A 19,330-nucleotide genomic window follows, 5' to 3' on the forward strand; every position below is an offset into this window, starting at 1 on the left:
GAAGAAAGGCAGGCGGCCGTGGAACAACATTAGTGACCTTTCGCCCTGGCTCCAACAACGCTAACGGCAGACCAGCGCTCACATGCAAATGTATCTGCAGTAGCGCGCACTGCACTAGTGTTTAGCTGCGTGCCTGCATGCCTGTCCATACTTGAGGCACAAGGAGGCCTGCAGCTTTTCGCGACTGTCTCAGCCACTGTCTGATGGGAAATGATGACTCCGACGCTGTCCGATGTGTTGTTCGCAACGGCCAGAAAATGCTGTTCGCAACGGCCTAGAAAATGCGACGCGGACCTCAGTCACGCGGCTGCACGGAAAGCAACAGCACTCCGCGTGAAGCATCGGTGGATGTGACGGGCAGTGGTGGCGGCGCGCCGTCGATGTGCGCGACCATGTGCCGGCCCAGGCTGCGAGTTGCGGTCGATCACGCTCCGGCGTCGCGGTGCGGTGCGGGTTCCGTCCGTGTAGCCTCGTGCAATTGTGGTGGCTGCGACCCGCGAGCGTTGACGTCGTCTTCCCCAAAAAACTAAGTACATGCATGTCGCACGTAACGAATACGACTGGAATGCATTCTGCTGTACTTCCGAAAAAAATTTCTTTCTTCTTTTACTTTTTTATGGAGCACGATATTACGAGAGAACAAACAATTTGTAACGGCGTGAAAATTGATCTTCGTTGATGTTTAAACCTGGCAATCAAGGTAGTGTTTTTGTTGGAGGTCGTCGAGATTAGGAACTCGAAGGTAAACGCAGACATACAATTTAGATAGATTCGGGCCGTAATCAAGTAACCGATATAGATAGAATGACTGTAATTCTTGTTCCATAAAAAAAATGACTGTAACTCTGAGATCTCTTTTTTGAAAAAAAAAAAGGGTTAGGAATCGAGGTTAAGAAGCGATGGCTGCTAGACCAGTAGTGGAGACGGGTCGGGGACGAGACGCCGAGGCGTCGCCGGTCACGGCAGCAAAGGACAGTCGGTGAGTGGTAGAGACGATTGGTCAGCTAGTTATGACAGTGGGCAGTTGCTCGCCGCTGGAGGTCAGAGGAAGCGGAAGAAAAAGGAGGAACGGCGCGGCGGGCGGGCCACCAGCTGGGCCATTATGGTCGTGTCTCCCTCTATGCCACGGAACAAGGCCCAGTAAAAGTGTTACAGCCAGGCGACGAACAAGCATCATGCGCGACGGATAGCATCATCCCCGGGAAAATAGGAGGAGGAACCCGAACCGAAAGAAATCACTCAGACCGCCACCGTGCGTGCTCTCATCTGGGCTGGGCCATGGACGAACAAAACCCAGTAAAAATGTTACACCCAGGCCACAAACAAGGCCCGCTGTCCCCATTCTTTGCCGCCACCGACCGCCTCGTGTTCTTCCGGCAGGTTCCAGCGAGAGACGATGCGTCTTTCTCCGCAGCCGACTCGTGTCTTCCACATCGTTCTCGACCCTCCAGCACCCGCCACGCGGCCACCGCTATCCCACCTAGCCTCCCCACTCTCGGCGCTCACATGTATCTGCGCCGCCGATTTATAAGCTCGAGCGCCGTCGTCACTCGTCACCGCCGCAGGCCGCAGCGAAGGACTAAGGAAGGGAGTGGCACCGATAGAGATCGAGTTGACAAACCATCAGAGAGAGGATGGCAACGGCACGAGCTCTCCGCCTCGTGGCATCGAGGCCGTCCGCCACCCACCGCAGCCTCCTGGCCGTGCACCGCCGCCTCCTATCCGCCGCCTCGACGGAATCCGGTGGCGCGGGTGATGCGGCCGTGTACTCCGGCGACGCGCCGAGCGACGACTACACCGAACGTGCCCCGAGGTCCTCCGGCGCAGAGGCGGCCACCAAAGGCGGCCACGGCAAGCACGCGCCATCGGCGCCCGGCGGCAAGGAGCGCGTCCCGCCGTTCGCACCCTCGGGGGGGAAGCTGGGGTCCCAGGAGCTCGCGGACCCGACGGGAGCCTCGTCGTTCACGCAGAAGCGGCGGGTGTCGTCCGGGCCCGGCGCCGCGGCGCGGGACGCGCGCGAGGAGGCGACGCCCGGCGGCGAGGAGTCCGCGGCGCGGAAGGTGAGGGAGGAGGACAGGGAGTACTACCGGACGCACAAGCCGTCGCCGCTGGCGGAGGTGGAGTTCGCGGACACCAGGAAGCCCATCACGCGCGCCACGGACGGCGGCGCGTCGGACCGGGACGCGGACGTGCCGGCCCGGACGGTGGAGGACACGGTGGACGACTCGCTGGCGCGCGCCGAGGCCATGTTCCGGGAGGCCGCGTCGCGGGGGAACCCCGAGTGGCCGCACTCCCGCGCGCTCGCCGAGATGCTGGCGCGCCGCCAGCAAGAGCAAGGGGACGGCGATGGGAGCAGCCGCGCGTCCTGGGGCAGCTAAAATTTTGATTTTGGAAATGTAGGACGCCGTGTAAAATCTTGACTGTGCATCTGGACTCTGTAAATATGACGGAATAAAGATGGCTTTCGTGTTTAGCTCCGCGAAGGTATTTTCAGTGCTCAAGCAAAATTCGGTGGCATACGGAAGCACATTAGCTTTTTTTTTAGGGGGGCCAGCGGCCCACCTGAAACATTTCTTCATTCATTAACGGAGAATTTTCGAAAATAATATAAGGAGTCGCTAGGACTCTTAAAGGAAGACAAGAGAGAAGACCAGGGAGGAGGGGGGAGCAGAGCACATTAGCTTTTGTCGGTGTTCATGCGAAATTCGACCACATGCGAAAGCAGGAAGGTCCGTGCGGACCTAATAGATCGCGCGGATTAGATTTCTCACGGTGGTACGGTTAGTTTACAAATAAAATCTGTTGAAACTCTTGTTTAGGAGGATTCTGTTGAAACAAGTCTAGCAGGATAGCAAAATCTGTTAGAAACTCTGATGCCAATCAGAAAAGGGTTAATTTCTTCTCTAGGAGGCCGGATAGCAAACTCTGTTATAAACTCCTGTTCGGGAGGAATCCAGTTGAAAGTGTGAACGTCAACGACGTACCTAGATCGACCAACGAGCCTGAAATGTCATCTATCGTCAAGATCATCAATTGACGAACAACAAATAGTCGAGGAAGGGAGATTTAGATCTTAGAAGGTGTGTGTGAACGCATATTAGTTTGATTTGATTAGGGGTGGTACGTTGAAAGAATTTTTTTTACAGTTTTAGTTATTTTGACTTTTCTAAATTTATAGTATTTACCATGTATTTAAACATAAGCATGCAATTTTGCAATTTGAAACCAAAGGAGCAGAGATTAATAAATACTTGCTGGATATGCGCCCTATGCGCCCGTTCCAAATTTCGGAGGTGTTTGTTTCTTTAGCACCTCCTAAAATTCCTATCACATCGAATGTTTAGATACTAATTAGGAGTATTAAATATAGATTAATTATAAAAAATTGCACAGATGAAGACTAATTTGCGAGACGAATCTATTAAACCTAATTAGTCCATGATTTGACAATATGATAATACAGTAAACGTGTGCTAATGATGGATAAATTAGGCGTAATAGATTCGTCTCGTGAATTAGCCTCTCCATATGTGTAATTAGTTTTATAATTAGCTCATATTTAATCCTCATAATTCATATCCGAATATTCGATGTAACATGAATTTTATCCTTCTGATTAACATCCGAATATTCGATGTAACATGAATTTTAGGAGTTACTAGAGAACCAAACACGATGGTGGATGGTGGAGGTCCAAGTCACCTTAAGTGTCTGCGTCGATCTTGAAGAGGAAAAACATCGACGTCACAGCGTTCAATGCCTGACTGCCGTGGCCATGGACAGGGTCACAGGGGTACAGCCGCACAGGGCTCCTCTTCCGGGGAGATTCTCAATTCCTCGCCTCTCATTCTAAATCTCTCAAAATCTCCATTCCTCAGATCCGGCCATTGCTCTACCAAATTGATATTGCATGTGAGTAAATCGGGTCGCTCGAGCGCACAGTAGGTTGTGTTTCTAACTCATCTTGCTCGTTTCCTTCTGTGCTGCTGCATACCATCGCCGTTGGCTCCCACTGAGCTGGAGCGATGCGTCCGGTGGAGGCCGCTCCGCACACGCTGAGGAGCATGATTTAATCGGGTCGCTGGAGCACATGGTAGGCTGGTTTTCCAATCCTCCCTCGGCCTCGTTTCCTCCTGCTACTGCTGCATCCCTTCGTGCTTCGTTGTTACCTCCGATGGAGCACACAGGATGCGGGCCGCCGGAGGCCGCTAGCTCCTTCGCACGCGCCGCGACTGGAGGTTGCTTTCCTCCTCACAGATTGGTGTAGGTTGCTTCTATCCTTGCGGGTGGAGGAATAACGGAGGTAGCTGCGCTTGCCGCAGAATCCTGCCATGACGCGCTCGGGCGATTTTTTTTTTTATTCCTTGCGTCCTGTTTCACCCCGCCATAGACGACGAAGCGCGCTAGGCCTCGATCTATTGCGCGGCAGGCCTGCTGGTCCATAGTAGCATGAGGAGCTTCCATTCGTCCTGGCATAAAGCTTGTCTCCCTCGCCCTTGGTCGGCCGGCGGAGCGGCGCGTGCTGCCAGCGACCCGGCGCCGAGGGGCGCGTCGCGTCCGAGCGAAGCGGCTCGACGCGATGCTGCAGGGCGCAGCGGCGTGGGGCGAGCGTGCCACGTGATGCTGCCGGGCGCAGCGGCATGGGGCGATTGTGCGGTGCGGCCGGCGAGGGGGCAAGACGCGGCCGGGCGGAGCGGCTTGGGCGCTTGGCGCGGTGTGGCCGGCGAAGAGGCGGCGCGGCCGGGAGGAGCGGCTTGGCCCAACGCCAGCGGATCGTACGGCAATGCTGCCGGCCTAGTAGCGCGCGGCGTGGGCGGCTGGCTGAGCTTAGGCCATCGTCGGCACAATTTCCAAGCGTCACGGCTGCGTGAGGGGGTATCCGATGATCTAGCTTAGAGCTAGTGAATTAATTTTTTATTTCTCAGATAGTGCGAAAGGTACGAGATTAGCGCGGAGCGAAAGTTAGTCTCGATCGTTTTTCGATATAGCTTTCTCTTACGGCACAACTTTCGAAGCTATATTATGCATGGAACTCGCATCAACTTTAAGCTACGCCCTCAGGGTTCCACATGGCAGCGGGTGTGGCGAGTCGAGATAGAAAGGTACCGACAGAGAAGTTGGCCGATGTTTCCGGTTTTCTCCATGGAAAATTACAGACAGTTCTCGGCCGTGGGCTCCACATGGCAGCGAATAAAACAACGCTACAGTAACTTGATGCCCCGAGGATCGCCGATGTCAGAAACTTTAACTAAAATATAGCTAGATTTAGTTTTTCAAAAGTTAAATCCTTTTTACTTTGACCGATAATATCTTTAAAGATAATTTATTTTAAAGTTGAAAATATTTGATTTGAAAAAATTTAAACGTAGCTATATTCTGGAACAGAGGGAGCATAAGGTAGTAGGTGTATACGGGGTTGTGTTAGAAAATGAACAAAGCGACAGTTTTGATGAGCAGTGAGTTGTAGATGTATTCGTGAACACCTAATACTTGTGTCATTGACACTTTACCTTTTCTATATTTCGGCCTTTCGATTGCATAGGATGGGCCGGAATCGTAGCCCAATGACTAGCCAAACAAGCCCAACCCTCCCAGTGGTATGTGCGAGCGCCTGTATGTCATCAACGGTACTCTCCTCCGTACGCCATGAACCTGGCACGCCTGAGCCTATACCCAGCTTATCTTGTTCACGCATGCATGCGATGCTAGCTATACAACGACAAGATATTACGCACCCTTGCAGTTGCAGTGACCAGCAGTACCATCACACCCGTACCTAAGTTTACGAACTTAGGTCCTTGTGTAAACGCAAACCGATGGTCCTTTATTTGCCAGATGCAAATAAGAAAAATATAGTTATACTTCAACATATAATTACCATAATCATTAATACCTCGCGGGCTCGTGTTAAGTTGCAATTTTGCTAAATTCCGATTGCATCTGCGTCTGCGTCAGCCTCGTACTGTAGTTGTTGATGGGAGGTGAGGTATCATGACTACCCGTAAATGCCTAATTTGATCGTTTGGGCTGTGATCTATTGGCACTATTGGAGAATCGACCTTTAGTACCGATCAGTAACCCTCTTTAGTACCGGGTGTCTGTGTTCGGTACTAAATGCGTCATTTAGTACCGGTCGGTGTTACTGACTGGTACTAAATAATTTTGCGCCCAAAAAATAAAGAAAAAAATTGATGAATAGCCGGAAGTCACAAGTCAAGCGAATTTCACGTGTAATATGCGCGTGCGCGGTCCGTGTGAGTCAAACCCACGACCTCAAGCCTTGCGCGAACCTTCCTTAGCATCTCACCTACACAACACATGTGATTGAGTTAGGTATACTTTTCTTTTGAAGTAACCCATGGAGAGGCCTTTAGTACCGGTCAATAACACCGTCCGGTGCTAAATGTCACCATTTAGTACTGGTTGGTGTTATTGACCGGTACGAAATGGTACTCCATGGGTACTGATATTATTGTCCGGTACTAAATGGTCCAGGACTTTTAATATCGAGCAACAACACCAACCGGTACTAAATGGTACCGGTCGGTGTTGTTGCTCGGTATTAAAAGGCCTCGAGTACCGAAAATTTGTACCCGGTACTAATTTCACACGTTAGTACCTCGTCCGGTACTAACGTGAAGGATGAATGCTCATATTTCTAGTAGTATGGGCTTAACGATGAAAAAGACTGGATTGTAATATGGTTTAGTATGCTAATTATTACTTAGGTAGCCTTTCAAAATTGGTGGCCTGGCGCCCGTTTGCGCCTCTCAATGTACGGGCCTGAGTACCACTGCATACTTGAGTCACACACAAACATGTACAGTCACGCTAGTTGGAGGAATATGGATTTTTTACGTATAACCCATATTATCTTTCTAGACCATTTATTTTGAGATCAACATGAATCATAGGTACGTGAGGAAATCATGAGTAGATGATGTATATCATATTAAAGAAATGTACGATCGAGATAGACTATGCGGCCACGTGTGTACGTGGAGCTGCCGTTCCCCTAGCTGCATGGGTGAAGAGTGGTGTCTATACATATCCACCGCTCCCTGTTATCGGTCGTATGCAGATGCAGTACGTCTTGGTATTTAGGGGATTGATGGATCGGATCCGCCTGTGAGCCGTATTGCGCCAATAGCATGTGAATGTACTAGGTTCCAGAGAATAAGGAGCCGGTCGAATCAGCTGCAGATAGCAAACAACCGAGAATCCTATGACTTGACCGTGCGTAGGCGACAACAACGAGCATTCGTTCAGAAATGTTTTGCGGAGATGGCGTGTACGTACTTGCAATTTGAATCGAAGGTAGAAACTCATATATGATGGAGGGCACTATGGATGCAGATCATAGAGATACACAAGTTGGAGCTAGAAGACAGACTAAACTTTTGGCTAAACTTTTAGCTGTGTGCGGTTGTAGAGGTTGGAGATTATTTCAATTTTTTTTAAAAAAGAAGACGTACTGATCTGGATTAATTACGATCGACAAGGTTGGATTATACAGTACTCGGGCCAGCACATACACAGTGATTAATCGAAGAAATTAAACGGATTTATTACTGCGATATACACAGTCGAAGCAAAAAGAAAAGTAATGGGAGCATGACTTGGTGGGCTTGGCATAATGGCATATATATAGCGGCCGCTAGCGTAGAAGAGTCCGAGGTCACGAGATGCAAAACTCCGCGTAGGCAAACGAGGCCACACAGTTAGTGCTGTGTCGCTAGCTCTCTCCCTTTGGATGGATCCGTCTCCCCTCTGATCGTTTGCTGCAGCTAGCTGATCTGCCCTGCTGATCAAATACAGTACAGATCGTCTCCGATCCTACCTAAAGCTACGAGACAAGAATTATGTATCACGTATGTATATACGTATACATCGTAGCTACGTTCTCTCTGTTCCGGCCCCACGCCAGAGAAAGCAGCTCGAGCCCGGCCGATATTTTCCGGAGTCACGCATGGAATTCCGCATGCACGCGCTAGTCGACGTTCATGATCATGGATTATATTGGATGGCGTCACCTCGCCTACTCGATCCGGCCTCCTTGTGACCTGCGTGCTCCATCGTCTACGAGCATGGCCGGCTCCCACTTCACGAGCAGATTCTTCTTCTCCTTCTTCACTTCCGTCGCTACCACACCGACACCGCGTTGCGCAGGATATGCCATGCCATGCATGCCCCCCACGCGATCACGCTCTCACGTCACGTATCTGTAAATCCAATCGATCCATCCACGCACATACATGCCAACAACTTGTGCGTATACGTACGTACGTGTCCAGGCCCGTATACTACGAATTCCAGTACGTAGGTGCGTGGCGTATATGTGCCGAGGTGATTGTGATCGAGAAAGAGACGACGACGCGCAGGCCGTGTGGCCGTGCCCTGAGAAAGGGCTAAGCAACCCGTGGGGTGTGGCAGCAGCATGGCCATGCATGCACGCGATACAGAATATGGCTCCTGCATGCGCAAGCGTACAATTGCTCACCGCATATTCCAACCTGTCCTCCGGCCCCTTCTTGCCAAAAAAATAATCGTGCATGGCAGCTCTCGATCACCTTGCCACGGTGGCACGTCTCAAGGATCCACGTCAGCGAGTTACGTGGCCTAAGCATGTACTAATTCTCAACACGTACATGCATGGACCATCCGAAGCAAGTTTAATAATTTAGTAATGGAAAAGGTGGTATAGAGGTCACATATATAGACGAAATAAAGGAAGATAAACGGAGGGAGAAATAGAACAATAGTCGTCTTGCCCTAACGAAATGAAATACGATCGACTTTGTAACACATGGAGTACTAATTAGAGACTCATAATACACGTTAATCCTCACCAGATACAAATTCTCGTAAAAAAACAAAAAAGACATTTGACTATCAATTCGACTCTAATCATCATTGACAATAATAGTCATTGGACACTTTTTTAATTAAAGGGCATTTACAAGGTTTTGGAATAGTTACAGAGGGATCTAGTAGCCACTCAAAAAAGTAAAGGTCTAAAATCCACCTTGACACGAAGCAACCGGAGACTCACTTGTTATTTGAATTCCAAGATCCAAGGATGGATCGCTACACGGCCACCTTCAAAGATTTTGCCATTCGGTCTAAACCTTCGTCTAAATTATCCACCTTTTCTCTTATAAAAAACAACACAAAGTAACCCCAACTCTAATTTTACATCCAATTTACTAACTTATGAAATTATGAAAAATAATGTAAAATAACCTCAGAGATTTGCATTTGAATTACCCTCTGCACCTAAATCAATATGAAAATATGAGCAAAAGTAATCCCATCAATTTGTGTCTAAATTATCCATCTATGTCATTATTAAAAATAACTTGAATGTAACCTCCTTAAACTTTTTGTAAATACCTACACATCTGGCATTGTAGAAAAGTATTTCAAAGTAGTATTATCAATTCATGTATATGCTTCTAAATTACCTACTTGCCATTGTTGATATAGAAAAAACTAACCCAAGTAATTGGTAACTAAGATTGACCATATATAACATCACAAAGTAATAACTATATGAGCATTTTATTAGAACTTGGACAAATGAGAGAGGGAGCGAAGATAAGAAATTTTGATTCACTATATATGGGTCCTAATTTATCTGCAAAGTGCAAACATGTAACAGTTATGTCTCTTAATTAACATTGCTAGTCCGTATTTCAGCTTCTCTATGTCATGAAAATGCATGCAACCCGAAAAATACTGCAAATTTGCATAATATCTTCCTTCATTCCTTTGTTTTTGGTAGTATATATTTTCCCTGAAAAACAATAAGGTCACGTGAGTGGCAAACTGGGGACCTTCGAGGGTCACTATAAAAGGCAAGTTAGCCTTGTGATCCTCCTTTGAAGCAGGTCGCAGCCCGCGCTCTCCGATCCCCTCAGTTGAAGCGTCAAAGACATCAATTCTCGAGAGGATCGCGGAGTGCCGGCGACGGGGAGAGGCGGATGATGTCGAGGGAGCGCAAGAAAGCAACCGGTCTACATGAGAAGCTGCAGATCCTGCGCTCCATCACTCACTCCCGCGCGGTAACACACTATAAATCCACATGGTGTTTCTCCTCGCCTTTTTCCTGTGTAATTTTGCTCCGATCCCTTCTAAGCATCCTGCAACCAGTACTACTACGTACTCTCCCCTAGCCATCTGCCTATATATTCTTTTCCTAGTATATATGTTTGAGGTTGCGTAGCAGTCATCAGCTTCAAGCTTCCTTTGGTCTCAAAAGTTCTGCTGGAGTACAAGCAGATACTGTAGTAACTGAATCGAAAGAGGAAGCAGAGCTCGACACGTAAGCTGAAGCATATTGTACAAAATTATTCTTGGATGTCCTGAACCAGCTGCTGGAAACAATATTTAGGTTCCCTAGAATTGAACAGGTGTCAGGAATGTAACTGGACCTACACTTGCATATGCAATCGAACAGAATCTAGATAAAATCACCATATAGTACCTGAATGACATTTTGTTTCCCTGGTCACAGCTGAGCGATACGTCCATAATCTTGGACGCGTCGGAGTACATCAAGGAGCTGAAGCAGAAGGTCGTCAGGCTGGAACAGGAGATCGCCTTTGAAGAAGCAGGCGCGCTCAAGCAGAACTCTTCCCCGACGGTATTATAAACACTTCAAACAATGCTCCTAATTTTGCATATAGACCGATCGATCAAAGTGTTCGTGCTTATATTATTGGTACTTGATTGACATTTATCATCATTCAGCTTCGATTATTCGATCAATGCAGGTCACTGTGGAAACCCTAGGGCACGGGTTCCTCGTCAACGTGTTCTCTGACAAGAGCTGCCCCGGGCTGCTTGTTTCTGTCCTGGAAGCGTTTGATGAGCTGGGCCTCAGCGTACTCGAAGCCACGGCATCTTGCGCAGACACATTCCGCCTCGAGGCTGTTGGGGGAGAGGTAATCATAAGATCGCAATCATTTCCGATCCTTTCATGATCCAGCAATGCCGGTGCTCATGTTCAGTTGTTTTTGCTTCCACTCGGCTGGAATCTGATGCAGAACCAGGTGGGGCATGTGGATGAGCATGTCGTGAAACAAGCCGTGCTCCAGGCCATCAGTAACTGCTCAGAAAGCGATCGCCAGCAAGAGGTCTAGCGCAAGGAGTTGCAGCAAGATTCACCAATAGGCCATGTGAGAATGCACGATCGCTAGCTTATGCGGCCGCTGCAGCATTTAGCTGATGTTCTGTCCTATCCGATATTATCTGAAGAAACAGTCTTCAGAGAACCTGCAGCATTTAGTTTCCGTAATTTCCTGTGTACTATTGGTTAGCCAGGGGCAACAAGTTGTAACATGTGCATGCTGTTCCTTCCTTCTGTTGATCATGGCTGAATATGATGGTGTTTTCCTCTCTCTGACTAATGGTGAAGCTAATGCGATTATACTCAGATCAAGACGACAATTATATTCCGAGAAGTGCAGAAACCGTGTGCAATCATGAATGCGACGCGACGATCGATACTTTCTCTTGCTTTACCTCTGACAAGCAAGTCAAGTGGCACTATACAGATATGCAATAAGCAGATACAACTCCCTGACGGTGCCCTGTTAATATACTGTTAGCCAGCAGCAAAATCCAGATGAACATAGACATGATCCAGTAGCTTGCCGACCTCTACTTAACTGTTGATCTCGTACTTATTCCCGATTTTGCAGCAGCAACCTGCCTTAGCATTTGGTATGTCGATCCGTGGCATGATATGGTTATGATGACAGCCAGGACTGCAGCAGCAGGAATCCAATGCAAGGAGCCCGGCCGGCCGGCCAGCTGCTACGCTGCACTGCAGGTTCAGAATCAGAGTGGGTTGCGAATGAACAAACAAAGGAGGGATAGTTCCAACATCCAGGGAATGCGGCCAATGAGAAGACAGGGGAAGCGATCGAAGCAGGGACAACTGGTGACTCACGTTCCTCTGGCGCCATCTCTTGGGACAAGCGGCGAAGCACCAGCCGGGCACTGTTCCTTCCGGGGAGCATGCTCGGCACGAACACTGCCTACTATGCGCTCGTGACCAGTTCCTGCGAATGAGACAGGGACATCTCTTGGCCGGGAACACACACCAAACAACGCCGCTAGCTGCGACCCGTCGATTCAGGCAGAGAATATTTTGCGTCCATCCACGTCCATGTGGAGGCCAGGGCCAGCGCAAGCTCATCATATCCGCTGGGTGTTCTTGGCTGCTAGCCAAGAACCCTGTTTATTTCTTCATGTATAATGAAATCTGAAATGCAATGTAGTACTCGTATTAGCATTTAGCATTGGCACTGCACTCATCGGCGGCCAAGTTGCCTGCCGCCTGCAGTTTTCCTGAGTGTAGTCGCAGTTGTTGATCATTTGACCTATATGGATCACGAGACGGATACGGTCGATCAGCCTGCTGGTATCTGAACGGAGGAGCCCAGCGTCGCAGTGTCCTCTCCTCTTGGTTCAGAGATACAGCAGCAGCAGAGACGATCAATCGATGGATCGATCCGGTTGAGTAAGTAGGTCCTGCGACTTTTGCAGGTTTTGGCAGGCGTGAGGTGTTGCCCATGAAGCGACAATCTGGTACTGGTCCATCCACGGGATTCTGCGCTACTAGTCACTCACAGCGTGATCAATGATCGGACATGTCGCTGAAACATGAATCGCCATTGGCTCTGAGCTCGTTGGAGAGATCTGAGTCGACGAAGACAATTCCATCGGGATGCGCTCCCATGTGCTAGCTCTTGTGCGGATCAGAGTCTTTTGGACGGCGGCGTAGGAGGGAGAGGAGAGGAGAGGCGTGGCGAGGAGAACAGCCGTGGGTCGGGTCAGCGTCGCCGTCGCGGTGCGCCGCCGCACCGGCGTGCGTGAGATTTTTTTTTTTTTTGAGCAGGGCGTGCGTGAGAACTGAGAAGCCTATAAACAGAAGAGGAGTTGATTAAGTAACTGGGCCCTATAGCTTTTCTTTTAGCAGGAAACAGGACCAATTCAAGGCCCAGTTTGAAGCGGTTCATTTACGGGCCTCTTCTAGACTATGGGCTCGTTTGAAACTGAGCCCATGCTTGTTGATTAGGCCCTTCAAGGGCAGAAAGGCCTTAAAAATTTAGTTCTATTCTAGAGGCCCATAGAACTGCATACCAAGGCCTAACGTTTTACTTAGCAAATAGGATTTTGTAGCAAATAATCAGTTTTATTAACAATAATACAGTTTCAGACTTTGAAACAAACCAACATACGCAGCTAGAAGAAAAAGAAAGTCGTGTATGTGCAGGCACACTTATATGCCCGCACTCTATATCCCTACCATGAGCCACGTAGCATACTATTAAAAAGAACAACACCATTAATTTTTAAAGTAAATTAGGAAAAATATGAATAGTAATACTGAGTGAAGGACTTTAATCTAGATAGATAAAATTTAACCTCTTGTGATTTGGTGTACTCGTAATGATATGATTTTTTAAGAAAAAAAGTTCACCTCTTTTATGCATGTTGTATTCATGGGAGCTTATTGGTAGGTTTTGATCCCTGTTGCAGCGTGAAGATATCAGAGAATCAGTCCGGTCGGCAAGCAAAGCTTCGGAAGTCATCAATTTAGATATCTTCGTCAAGAACAGGTTAAGAAGTAATAATAGACTCTGCTTATGATTTTTTCCCCTAAAATTTGTAAACTATTATTTCTATTTTGGTGATCAACTTTGAAGTTGAATTTATTGTAAGAAATTAGTTGCGTGTGTTTGCAGAAGCTGGAAATAATTTTATTTTCTAAAAAAGTAAAAGTCAATGAGTCCGTAAAGAGTAGAAGAGCAAGACAGCTACGAACTCGAGGTTGCAGCTGATAAATGGCTCGCCGCCATGCACAGCACGGCGTTAGAGATGTCCAGGTGGAGCCGTACGTGGAGGGAGATTATTCCACGGAGACTTGAAACAAAGCTGTGGCCGTGCCGACCGAACGCACACCAAGCCGAGCACAGGAGTCGCAGTCTGGCAGAGATACCGAGCCCAACGACCCATCAGCAGCATGTAGACGAGCTTGCAGACCCCTGAGAGGCTGAGACCGACGTGTGCCCAACCCACGCGCACCCACTCACCGTAGTGTATGCAATGCAATCTCTGTCCTTCCAGTTCAGTTCCACGGCCGGCAGCCAAAACGCCGATCGCCGTCTAGGCTCCGTTGAAACTGCCAACGCCGACGACGCCTGTCACTGTAGCTCTCGCACTCGCACGCATGGAAAATTCAGCGTTGAGATGGTGGATGCCAGACGCCCGGAGATGACTGCATCCGGATTTTAGTGCGATGCATGCGGTCAGAGTAGTGGCGCTAACATTCCGCGTCAGTACAAGCACGCCCACTGCAGAGCTGCATACGAATTACACCCATTCAGTGAAGTTATTATACAGCGAAGGACGGATGAGCGAGCGCTTTTTTTTATTTTTAAACTTTTTTATTTTTTTTAAAAACCCCTCCCCAACTTTATTTGCGCGGGGTAACTCTTTTGGCCGCGCCAGTGCCCTGGTGCGGCAGAGGTGCCACGTTGGCGCGGCACGGGACACCGCGCCAGTGCGGCGCTGAGCTGGTCTAGCGCTTGCTGTGCTTGCCATACAGCCGCGCGTCGGCTCCCTCCTCCTCTCTCCCTCCTTTCTTTCTTCCTCCAGAAACCCCCGAGCTCCACCAAGAACTCGCCACCCCCCCAGACCCCCGAAATCCCCCCCCCCATCCGGCAATTTTTGGTGGAGAAATTGGGGGGAATCGATCCCCGCATGCTTGGAAGGTATTTCCTCACTTTTTTCCTTATTTTACGTACCATTTGCTAGATCGGTGGATGTTTAGGTGACCTAGGGTTATTGATGTTGTCTCGAATTTTTGATGAAGTTGATTGTTGTTATGTAGTATTGGATGCTTAGTTCATACGCAGTAGACTCTCTACCCACGATTTTTACGTGAAGAACTTGTTGCATGCTTAGATTTAGCTAGTTATTGATCCATTTGTGTATTGTACATGGTATTGGTAGGTTTATTTGTGCAATATGTCCAATTGAAGTCTATAGTTGGTATGGTAAAGTTGATGGATTATGTGTCTAAAGTTTATTTGTGTATTAATTTTTTGTCACTTGATGTAGGTGAGATGACGGCGTCCGGGTGTGAATACAAGCGGCATAGGTGGTACATGCATTAAGTGGGCGAGTTCGATGCGGATGCTTCCGTACCTCCTGCCCTTTTGGTACCGGACTGTAGCTGTGGCGTGCCAGCCGAGGTGAAATAATCAAGGCACCCAATGTGCAGCTCTACCATGTCACGCCAGTTCTCACTCTGAATGATTCCGTCACTGGAAGCCCTTCCAGTGGAAGACCAAGGATCATGGCCACGTCCTGCATGGTGACGGTCATCTCGCCGTACGGGAGGTGGAAGGTGTGAGTCTTCGGACGCCAACGGTCGACCATGGCGGTCAACAAGGGTCCATCCATCGGAGGGAGGCCCGCAACAGCCTGAACAGCAAGGTCCAGAAATCCAGCTCTCTGCAGGTACGGCGTGTAGCGCTCATCCCACCTAAGTGGGGAGTGCATCGCAACCGTAATGGCTTCACTTCCTGCAAAAAAAATAATTGGAAATAAGATTATTTCTTATCACAAAAGGAAATAGAAATAAATGGAAAAAGGTTCTTTGCAAATAAATGGGAACAAATGGTATCATATCAAATGGTATATTATCATTCAACTACAAATAATAATAGGTAGTGATAAGATTTATGCAATCATGCAGACGGGTTCTAAACAAGCAAGCATTGACCACAATGCAACCCACCACTGAACGAGTACCTTTGTGCAAACATGTGTCAGTTTTTAGGTATGTCCAAAAAGCATGAGTTAAGCATGAAGCATGTTCTCGGCCATAGCATATCTCATGGAGAACAGCTAAAAATTATGAATGTAAAAAACATATGTAAGAAAAAAAAGAATGGCCCAAGGTACTTTGCTGTGCACTGGACGTGCACTCGCTTCGGCTGTGAAGAACGACAAGTATACAGTTGCACAATCTTTGAAATCCTCCATTATCCGGTGCTTCTAATTAGCTGAGACCATACATGCTACAAGCATCCTTACTTACACATGACATCGTACCTTATGTTCTTGTTAGAGTGAACTACGCTGAAAGGTCTATGTAATCTCACTGCGTAGTAAGCCAAGAAAAATTTCAGCTCCTCAAGACTGTGAACTTTATTCCCTTCTTAATCAATGGACTCTCACTAAAGGGTATCCCTTCGGAACTTATCATAGTAGATTCACATATGGCTTTGTGGACCATGCTGATGTCCTTATCATTGAGAATGGATGGCAGTTTGACATCATGTTCTTTCAACAACTGCAACTTATTAAGGGTGTAAGAAAAACATTCGTCCATACAACCAATGTCTTCTACATCATGCACGGTTGTAGTATTGACCTGCGGCCCATCCTCCTCAGATTGTGACTCCTCGTCCTCATATTCAAGCCCATCACTATGAGATTGTGACTCCCCCTCTTCCTCGACATCTACTACCCCATCCTCCTCAAAGTCACCATCTTCGGAACCTAAAGATATGTATATTTGCTTCTTCCCGCTCAAAAGTATCATTGGGAAAATCATCATTCGCAATGGCCAAGCCAAAATTATATTATCTTTCACCTTAACCGTGCTGCGAAATTTCTAACTCTTGGGTACCATTATGATTTACTAACTGCACTTCATCTCTCAAGGTAACATTTGCACCAGGCATACGAAAAATTTCAACTACCACCTCCAAACATACAACATTTGCATGCTCAACTACCTCCTTATATTGCTTCCAATTTGACTCGGATGCCAAGTTCATGAGAACATAATGAGGTCTAGCTTTCCCACAATTAAAATGGTCTCTCAATGTCATCTCATCCACTCTACATCTATACTTTCTCATTGCATGGTCAACTAAATCTTTAAAAGTTGGAGGAGCATCAAACAATTCCATTGCCTCATTCATATTCTCAAACTCTCCATTCTCTTTCACAATTCACCATCAAACATAGGAACTAAACGATCCATCTACAAAATACAAATACTTTACCATATCAACTATAGTAAGTATATTACGAAATAAACATATTGGACATATTGCACAACTAAACCTACCAAAGCCATGTACACTACACAAATGTATGAATATCTACCTAAATCGAAGCATGCAACAAGTTCTATATGTCAATATCGCGGCCAGAGAGTCTAGTGCATATGAACTAAGCATCATCTAACACACAACAACATTGCATTTCATCAAAATTTCAAATCAACAACTTAACCCTAGATCACCTAAATATCCTCCGATCTACCAAATGGAATGGTAAAACAAGGTAAAAAGTTGGGGGATACCTTTCAAATGAAGCAGTGAACGATTCCAACTACTTTCTCTAACCGAAATCGCCGGATTTGGTGGTGGCGGCGGCCGACGGCGAGGGAGTCGGTCAGGCTTGGGGTTTCTGGAGGAAGAAGAAAGGAGGGAGAGAAGAGGAGGGAGCCGGTGCACGGCTGTATGCCAGGCGCTGCCACGCCAGGTGGGCTGGCGCGACAAGTGCTAGGCCAGCTCAGCACCGCGCTAGTGCGGCATCCCCACACCAGTGCATGTGGCATCGCAGATACTTCCAGCCGTGCCACGGGCACTGGTGCAGCCAAAAGGGTTACCCCGCGCAAATAAAATTGGGGAGGGTTTTTTTAAAAAAATATTTGAAAAAAGGTTAAAAATAAAAAAAAATTCGATGAGCGACGATAGTACAAGTTCATTAGAGCTTACGATTTGAAACTACACAACTGCATGCATGGAGAACGCACCAACAAAGATCTGATAGACTACCATGTTGGTTCTTGAGATCGAGTATATTCAAGTTTACCATGCTTCTGACTGGCGAGCATATCTTCGCACCAACCATTTTGGAAGCTCGGAACAAACTCAAAAATCTCGGGCCCCCGCGTCGTCCCTGCTCAGGCGACATGGGCGGCGCCCGCGACCTCAGCCTCCGCCGCCCCCTCCCTCTCCTCTCCTCCCCTGCCACCACCGGAGGGGCTGCGCGCGCCAGTACTGTGTGGGGACTGTGCGGAGCAGCTCCGCCGGTGAGGTGATGACGGCAGCGAGGGGCGGCGGATCCGGCACCCTAGTGGCCGGATCCGGTCATCCTGGTGCCTGATCTGTGCGGAGAAGGGGGCTGCGGGCGAGTGGCTCGGCATGCGGCGGCAAGACGGCGAGAGCAGGCGGCGGTGGAAGGGAAGCATGTGGCGGCGGTGGTTGCAGCCATGGAGGCCTTCCTGGCACCAGCGAGGAGGAGGCCGCAGCCGGCAGGAGCCGAGGAGCCGGACATGCTGCTGCTCGGCAGAGGCGAGCAATGAGGGGGGCGATGGCGGGGAGCTACAGGCCGGGTGCCCCCCCAAGCAGGTAGCGGCGGCAGTTGCGTCCATGGAGGCCTTCCTGGTGCCGGCGAGGAGGAGGCCATGGCCGACAGGAGCCAAGGAGCCGGACGTGCTGCTGCTCGGTAGAGGCGAGCAACGAGGGCGGCGATGGCGGGGAGCAGCAGGCCGGGTGCCCCCCCCCCCTGAGCAGGTGGCGGCGGCGGTTGTGGCCATGGAGGCCTTCCTAGCACCAGCGAGGAGGAGGCTGCGGCCAACAGGAGCCGAGGAGCCGGACGTGCTGCTGCTCGGCAGAGGCAACCAACGAGGGTGGCGATGGCGGGCAGCTGCAGGCTGGGTGGCCCTTCCCCCCGCCCCCCTGAGCAGGTGGTGGTGGCAGTTGCGGCCATGGAGGCCTTCCTAGCATCGGTGAGGAGAAGGCCACGGCCGGCAGGAGCTGAGGAGCCGGACGTGCTGCTGCTCGGCAGAGGTGAGCAACGAGGGCGGCGATGGCGGGGAGCTGCAGGCCGGGTGCCCCCCTGAGCAGGTGGCGGCAGCAGTTGCGGCCATGGAGACCTTCCTAGCACCGGCAAGGAGGAGGCCGTGGCCGGTGGGAGCTGAGGAGCTGGACGTGCTGCTGCTTGGCAGAGGCGAGCAACGAGGGTGGCGATGGCGGGGAGCTGCAGGCCGGGTGGCCGCCCCCCACCCCCCCCTAAACCCCTCTCTGGTGGCTGCTCCAGCTTCCGCCGGTGGGAGGACCGGACAACTGGCTATGTGGCGGCATTCTTCGGCTCCTTAGCGCCCGGCGGTCCCCGTGCTCCTGGTTGCGGCAGTGATTTCTAGGGAGGGAACGGGGTGTAGGTGAAAGCCTTGTTCCTACTTGCGGGTCAATGACGGCGACGCCCCCGGGTGCCGCTTCCCTTCTTG

At 49.3% G+C, this 19,330-nt stretch overlaps 2 protein-coding genes across 2 annotated transcripts; both read left to right on the plus strand.

Annotated features, from left to right (window-relative positions):
* The first annotated feature begins 890 nt into the window (after positions 1–890).
* On the plus strand, positions 891–2,479 carry LOC117846039 (uncharacterized). The gene has a single exon (XM_034727137.2). It carries the CDS (start codon positions 1,635–1,637, stop codon positions 2,376–2,378), a length of 744 nt encoding a protein of 247 aa, XP_034583028.1. The 5' UTR covers positions 891–1,634; the 3' UTR covers positions 2,379–2,479.
* Positions 2,480–9,882: 7,403 nt separating this feature from the next.
* On the plus strand, positions 9,883–11,411 carry LOC117843101 (transcription factor bHLH61). The gene is made up of 4 exons (XM_034723667.2): positions 9,883–10,064; positions 10,517–10,645; positions 10,776–10,946; positions 11,049–11,411. Exons 1-4 carry the CDS (start codon positions 9,984–9,986, stop codon positions 11,142–11,144), a joined length of 477 nt encoding a protein of 158 aa, XP_034579558.1. The 5' UTR covers positions 9,883–9,983; the 3' UTR covers positions 11,145–11,411.
* Positions 11,412–19,330: the final 7,919 nt, after the last annotated feature.

Source organism: Setaria viridis, chromosome 2 (genome assembly GCF_005286985.2).
Source record: "Setaria viridis chromosome 2, Setaria_viridis_v4.0, whole genome shotgun sequence".
Taxonomy (NCBI): Eukaryota; Viridiplantae; Streptophyta; class Magnoliopsida; order Poales; family Poaceae; genus Setaria; species Setaria viridis.

What these genes read in the sequence shown, in the direction of transcription:
- LOC117846039 (XM_034727137.2), top strand. Translation starts at nt 1,635, where the DNA reads ATGGCAACGGCACGAGCTCTCCGCCTCGTGGCATCGAGGCCGTCCGCC.
- LOC117843101 (XM_034723667.2), top strand. Translation starts at nt 9,984, where the DNA reads ATGATGTCGAGGGAGCGCAAGAAAGCAACCGGTCTACATGAGAAGCTG. An exon ending in CCATCACTCACTCCCGCGCG is followed by an intron (nt 10,065 to 10,516) that starts GTAACACACTAT and finishes CCCTGGTCACAG; the next exon opens with CTGAGCGATACGTCCATAAT. An exon ending in AGCAGAACTCTTCCCCGACG is followed by an intron (nt 10,646 to 10,775) that starts GTATTATAAACA and finishes CGATCAATGCAG; the next exon opens with GTCACTGTGGAAACCCTAGG.